General features: G+C 36.1%; 1 protein-coding gene across 1 annotated transcript in view; it reads right to left on the bottom strand.

Moving 5' to 3' along the window:
* LOC110466152 (lysosomal aspartic protease-like) overlaps positions 1–6,687 on the bottom strand; it is a 15,513-nt gene extending 8,826 nt beyond the window's left edge. Inside the window, exons 1-5 of the mRNA XM_021522496.1 lie at positions 6,557–6,687; positions 2,899–3,049; positions 1,958–2,081; positions 1,114–1,232; positions 228–427 (exon numbers count right to left, since the gene is read on the bottom strand). Coding sequence (XP_021378171.1) covers positions 228–427; positions 1,114–1,232; positions 1,958–2,081; positions 2,899–3,049; positions 6,557–6,618 — 656 coding nt within the window. The 5' untranslated portion in view covers positions 6,619–6,687. The remainder of the gene's footprint in view (positions 1–227; positions 428–1,113; positions 1,233–1,957; positions 2,082–2,898; positions 3,050–6,556) is intronic.
* Between the last annotated feature and the right edge of the window lie 852 nt (positions 6,688–7,539).

The raw sequence follows: 7,539 nt of genomic DNA, 5'->3' as shown, positions 1-7,539 counted from the left end.
GTGAATGTTTATGTGACCGACACTAGATGTTATCCAGTGAATGTTTATGTGACAGACACAAGATGTTATCTGGTGAATGTTTATGTGACTGCCACTAGATGTTATCTGGTGAATGTTTATGTGACCGACACTAGATGTTATCCAGTGAATGTTTATGTGACTGCCACTAGAGATAAACCAGTTGCTATGTTGATAGGTGATCTAGGTTCCCCTGTTATATATTTTACCTGTCAAGGTAGAATGAGAAGACTGGGCTGTCGACAAGTCCCTGCTGGACCATGTTGTTGAAGACTGGGGCCACATGGTCAACAGAGATGGTATCGTAACCCATTCCTAGAATTCCATCGAACTTGGCAGCCACAAAGGTTATACCGGGCTGTGTGATGGCCTCAGCAAAGGTCTGGCCCTTCACAGTGATGTCTCCAATCTGAGGAAGATTTAACAAAGGTTTCAAACATCATCATATATTTTAGAGTAACAGATATTAGATTTAACAATATGTTTATTTTAGAAGGACAACATATATCACTTCTTTTTTCAAAAATGAAAAGATAATAAATATGTCTTCATACCTCAGGTATCGGTAATACAAATAAATAATACTGTAAATTTGAATATTTTAGTCATTAAAATTTATATATGACACTGTAATAGCAGAGTTTGGGAAGAAGGTGACATTCGGGTTTCTAACAAAAATTTGGAAAACCCTGTGAAATTTGGGGTTTCTATTAGCTAGTCTAAAAAAGATGATATGCTGGGTGTCATGCAGTGACAATTTGTACATGTAATAACTATTTTCATTTACTTTCATAAGTTTTGGTTATGAGATATTGCCTGTAAAACTGATTGCTGATAACTTAAGAAAAAGCTCATATTATTGTTAATTGAACGGACAGTATATCCTAACTTTCAATATCATCAAATGGTAAAGGCTGTTTCTGCAGATTAAAATGATAAAGGATTTCCACAGGCGATGACTGGTATCCAAATATATACATGTCAAGATGTCTAAAACCTTGCTAAAGCCACACAATTTTAATAATGTAGCAAGTATGGCTTGGGAAAACCTGGCTTTGAATATTGACAGCTAAGTAATGAAAGTTGACAGCTTACCGTTACCGAGTCTGTACTGAGGAAGCCTGTTAGACTGCCTGTGCCGTATCGGATCTCAAAGTGTGTGCCATTCTGCTTGTAAGTACTGGACTTGGTGCTGTCATACTTGTTGTGAAGTACTGTTAAATACAGATACAACTCACATTGCAAATAGCAAAATATTCTGACCTACCACCACTACCAAATTTTCAACTAAACAAACCTTTTAATTACTGTACATGTTCTAGCCTTAAGGTAGGAATTCATGAGGATATGATATTTTCAGATACAAGCATTTTTCAATTTATTGTCCTACATTCTAGGAAAATAAAGGTCTAAATGTTACAGTACTAATAGTTATTCAAGATATATTTAATCTAATATATCAGATTCATACTTGACAATTCCAACCTTTTGAAATGTCTATCAGGGATATTCTGTCAAGTGTGTGCTCAAAATGATTAAAAGCAATAATAAGATGTGTATATATACCCCCTAGAGACTTAAAGCAATAATAAAATGTGTGTATATACCCCCTAGAGACTAAAAGCAATAAGGAGATATGTGTGTATACCCCCTAGATACTAAAAGCAATAATAAGATGTGTATATACATTGTATACCCCCTAGAGACTTAAAGCAATAATAAGATGTGTATACATTGTATACCCCCTAGAGACCAAATTAGTCTCAATAAAACGACAAATTTGGAGCTGATCTTAGAATGTAGGAATGGTTTAGAAAATTCACTTGTTGGAAAATTATATTAAATTGAAGGGTCCAAAATTGGGAGTCCCCCTCCTAAACGGAGAGAGTTGTCAAATATTCACATTTTTTCTAATGGATAAGTTAGCTAATAAACTTACAGCAGGCTAAGTCGGAGAGTTTGCACTTCTTGGATGGAACCCACAGGTTGGAGGAGCCAGTGTCAAAGACCACTTTGAATGACTGAGGTGGTGTCCCAATGGTGATCATTCCGTAGTATTGAGCCTGTAAGGAAACAATATGAGTCATTTCCTAGTAAGACTTCCTTTTCACATGTTATGAATTGTGCAGTTTGGAATATATTTAATACTCCTAAATATTTTCCAAACAAAAAAACAAAGAAATATCAAAACAACTCATCATTCTACAATCACTTCATCAGCATTTGAAAAAACAAATTGTCTGCTTCAGGACTCGCACATTTCATACGAGTGTCATCCCTACCTGAAGTTTATTCTGGGTTAACACAGTGCCTCTGAGTTTTAAATACACGTAGGACTATTGTTGACATACTTTACATTGAATGAAATCTACAGATATTTAATTTTACAAAAATGTATACTTTTGGTAGATTTTAATATGCGATGGAGGATTGATATGGGGTCAAATGTCAGGGGGGTTTCCGTCCCACTTCCCCGGTTTGGGTTTCTTCCAGTTGTCAAAAGCAGACGCCTATTAGGATCTAATATGCCACTTAACCAGCCAGAAAATGACTTTTGAAGCCTTTGTCAGATATATATATCTGTGAGTCTAGACAGTTGTCACTGGTGTTGAAATTCAAATATCTACGCTATTACCTCAAAAGCTTAATTAGTTATAGTAAATGACTTAGTTGTGCGAGTCCTTCAGAAATGCAATATATAGGAAGAACCATTTGATTGGTCAATACGAAAAAGGAACATCTCCACATTGTGACAGAATCGCAATGTTATAAATAATGTAGATCCCCTTTGGTTATACAGAAGGTCGTTACAGATATAGAAATTAGAATCTCTTTGACAAATCAATTATATATATATATGGTATATGTATTTTGTCTTACATCCATATAGTTTGACAGAGGCTCTGGGTCTGGTCCAAGAAGACGTCCATTGCTGTTCAGTAAGCCAGTGTACCGGTTCTGTAGGAGGTCGATGCTTGTTCCAACCTCTTGTAGAGTACGTCTCACTGTCTTCACTCGGTGAAGCTTGATTCTACAAATGATAAACATATTTTTTCTTTTCTCAATAACTTGCTGTGGGTAAGAAAATAATGTGGTCCAAGCAGATTAAGGCCTCTAATAACATAAACCAATGTGGTCCAAGCAGATTAAGGCCTCTAATTACATAAACCAATGTGGTCCAAGTAGATTAAGGCGTCTATTTACATAAACTAATGTGGTCCAAGCAGATTAAGGCCTCTAATTACATAAACCAATGTGGTCCAAGCAGATTAAGGCCTCTAATTACATAAACCAATGTGATCCAAGCAGATTAAGGCGTCTATTTACATAAACCGCGGGAATGTTCTGGATTACTTATCCCTATGAAATTCCATAATGGTACTTTTTTTTCAATTTTTGAAATGATGAAGTTGCTTCATGGTTCATTGTAGGTGACAGTCGGTGTGCATTGCTTCACTTCTCAATGTGCTTCTAAATGGAATCAAATCCATTTCTGGTGGCATTTTTTGGCATTTTGAGAATTCTAATGTATAATTTTAAAAAGATACCATTAGGCCAGTACAATTCACAAGTACCGGAAAGAATGAATATATATATCACAGTTTATATACAGTGTGCACACTGCAGTATGATACGTAAAAACCTGGCAATACTGCTCTTGTAGTACAAAGTTTATAGTATTGTGGAAATATACTTATGTTTGATAGTAGGGGAGCCTATTGTACATTTCCTCCAGATGCTAGCAGAAATTTGTTTCAAAATTGTTGGGGTGATTATTTCCAGCGTCTGTTAAATATAACTAGCCCCAGTTTCCTGTAGCCCTGACACCAGACTTGGACATTTTGTTAGATAGATGTCTGGTGTTGACAAAATGTCAAAGTCTGGTGTCGGTGGAAGAGGAACTTGGCATTGTTTAACCTCGTCAGATCTTAAAAGAAAAATACAATGACAGTGTTTGGTTTGATTTAATTCTATTTAACGTTGTATTAACAGCTAAGGTCATTGACTGACGTGCCTCCTTGTGTGTAGTGTATACTTGATTGCGTGTGTGTATGCAGGTCGAGGAGAACGGCTATGTTGCAGTACAAATGAAGGGATTTAAGCAAAATGTGGTCTGAAGCTAGCTTAGGGAAAAAAACCAATTTGTTTAATTTGTATAAAAAGGTGCATGTGAGGCCCAATAGGGGAAATACAAGAAAATTGAAAATCTTTCTCCTTTTTTTTTTTTTTTATTAATGAAGGGATTTTCATCAAACCTCTTCTAGAGCATGTGGGCACATGTGCAGAAAAAAGAAACCTTATGGTTATAATTGTAGGAAATAAGCAAAAGTATAAATTATATATAAGGGAAAGGTATTCCGTGTCAGTGATTTATTTTGCTCAATTTTACAGCCGAATGCAGGCTGTTTCCCCTTGCTAAAAATTGCCTTATTTTCCCAAAATGACCAAAAACTGAGGAATATATTCCCAATTTCAATACAAATAATGCTTTATTTTCCCAATTCATAAAGAACAGGCTGTTGTAAAATTTACGCAACAAAAACACTGTGTCTTACGGCATGACTGTGCACGTGATAAATAAATGATTCCATACAGGACATGTTAGACTTTGTCCCCCGGGCGACTCTGAGGGGCGGCAGGTGTGCATACACACATGGACCAGCCTATGTTAGTGAGACAGATGAAGAGAAGATGTGTATGATGTTATACTGTATGTGTGGAGTTAAGCCGTGAGAACCTAGGGGGAGGGGTGGTAATTGTTTAATGCTGTCTGCATCAGCAAGAGAAGAGGGTCCGCTATGGTCCTTGGCATGTAAGAGAACTTGAAAAAGTCTTTGGATGCCTGAATTGGATGATAGCGGTGGTTTCTTAGTTGTTTGCCATGAAAATATACGATTTATTATATTACTTTACATTTTATTAGGTAAAAAACACTTTCCACTTACACAATGGTAGATGTGTGTTAGGCCTAATAATGAATGTTTTACGCTTACAACTGTATTGTAAAATCACTGTTATTGCAATTAACAAAAAAAAGTATCATGGTATGTGTTTTATACCTACATAAGATGTTTTCTTTGTTTGCAGTATTATTGAAATAAATTGTTCCAAAATTAACTAGAGCATAATAGGTAGCCAGAATTTTCCTCTGTCCCTGACACCAGACTTTGACATTTCGACAGATAGATGTCTGGTGTGGGGCCAAAGCGCACTGCTATATATGAAAATGTGGAATTCTCCGACACCGTGATGTGTCCAAGAATAATTTGAGGTTCTGACAACAAAACTTGGCTAGGACACAACACATACCTAACATATATATCGAAAAATGGATTATTTATTGATCCAAATCAACTCTTATTATCACCAACAGCTGCTTAATTCCGTCAGTCGAGTCCTCGGTTTACAATTGTTCATAATTTCCCACCTGAACGGACGCCATTTAAATATGGCGGGCAAAAATAGATGTTTACACATGCCCAGTGCATCAGACGATTCCATTTATCATACAAGGGATATGCCAACACGTCTTACGTCACATAATGGCAAACAATATTCTTTTTACACTTAAGGTCAAAAGATTTGACCATAAGGTAAAAAGTTTTAACATTAAGTATCAGCTAAATGATTTCCTACTTAACGTTAAAATTAATTAACATAACGACAAATACTCGCTTTTGTCATTATATGACCAATTTCATTTATACTTCATGGAAAATCATCTGACCTTAAGGGCAAAACTTTTTGCCATTATGCGCAATTGAAGCTTTTAAGATCAAATGATTTTCCAATAATATTTCACTTAAGGTCAAAAGATTTGCCCTTAAGTAGTTAATGTATTTTTTAACAGGATGGCGTGCCATAGTGTTCGTCTCCTTGTGATCGTGCGGATCTGATGCCGACTTTATAGTGCTATCTAACTGAAATACCATGACAAAGGCACCCACCACAGCATTCCGCCAGGTCAAATCAAAGGTGTTTGAAATTCTGACTGTAAACTTAAATTGAAATAAAAATCATATCTATCTCAATTTACAGTCAGAATTTCAAACACCTGTGGTCACATTTTACTGACAACGGCTGAACCAGTCGTTAAGCAGGGAATAACAACTACCATTTTAAGGACTTTGGTATGTCCCGGCCTATATAACCATTCACGGGCGTATAACACGCGTACGGTATGGTATTTTTTGTAAGTTCAACAAGGTAGAAAGCCAGATCATGTATCAAATCAATTAGGAATATACAATACCTGCGACATTTGCTAAAACTTTGTTGATAACAATGCATTTATCTGAACTTAACGTAAGTGATGTTTTGATTTACACCAGATAAAATCGACACTCACACAGATTTATGTGTTTTTTTTGTATGTTAATATAACTTGTTCACGTAAAGTGTAAACATCAATCTACACATATGAAAAAAATCAACCTGTCATAATATAGAAGACAGGAGCAAGACCCCTTATACACATTCTCAGTTCTCGTGACTATGAATCGGTGCATCCAGTTCAATTTGGTGATACAAATCTTACCTGTGCAGTGCAGAACTGCAAGCTATCACAGCCAACAAAGCGAAAATACACAACACTTTCATCTTGAGATTCCGTGTGTGCTCACGAATCGAGAGACTCAAACTTTATAGCCTGTGGTCCCGAACATGTATACCCTGAACATCGACATATTACCTAGCGTCGGTGTTTTATAAATACATAAACGGGGCCTTGTATACTGGTCACGAGATTTGTCATATGACACACGTGTTGTGTGGCGACGTCCGAAAGAGTTATTTCCCTTGACCCCCGGACGTTGGGTTCGTTTGACAACATGTGATTGACTGCAGACTTATATGAGTTGACAACGCAGTTTGTTTTAATTTAATTTCATTTTATTTAAGTAAACGTTATCGATAACAATAATTGCAATAATATAGTTCAACCGAAGACACTGTGAAATATCCGACTGATAAGAGATATCCGCGCGAATAATATAACTTACAGTGCAGAAATTTTAAAATATTGCTTTCCAGCGAGACCAAATGGTGCAGCTAGTAAACCCAATCTCATTAAAATCAGATGTTAATAAAAATACCTACGGCTATTTTAATACACCTATGCAGTATGTATGTGACCTAAGTCACACTGTTACTCTAATACACCTATGTAGTATATATGTGACCTAAGTCACACTGTTACTCTAGTACACATGTGTAGTATATATGTGACCTAAGTCACACTGATACTCTAATACACATGTGTAGTATATATGTGACCTAAGTCACACTGATACTCTAATACACCTGTGTAGTATATATGTGACCTAAGTCACACTGTTACTCTAATACACATGTGTAGCATATATGTGACCTAAGTCACACTGTTACTCTAATACACCTATGTAGTATATATGTGACCTTAGTCGCACTGTTACTGTAATACACCTATGTAGTGTATATGTGACCTAAGTCACACTGATACTCTAATACACCTGTGTAGAATATATGTGACCTAAGTCACAT

The sequence above is a fragment of the Mizuhopecten yessoensis genome, unplaced genomic scaffold, assembly GCF_002113885.1.
Source record: "Mizuhopecten yessoensis strain PY_sf001 unplaced genomic scaffold, ASM211388v2 scaffold1595, whole genome shotgun sequence".
NCBI classification, from domain to species: domain Eukaryota; kingdom Metazoa; phylum Mollusca; class Bivalvia; order Pectinida; family Pectinidae; genus Mizuhopecten; species Mizuhopecten yessoensis.
This window is presented reverse-complemented; position numbering and strand designations above follow the sequence as displayed.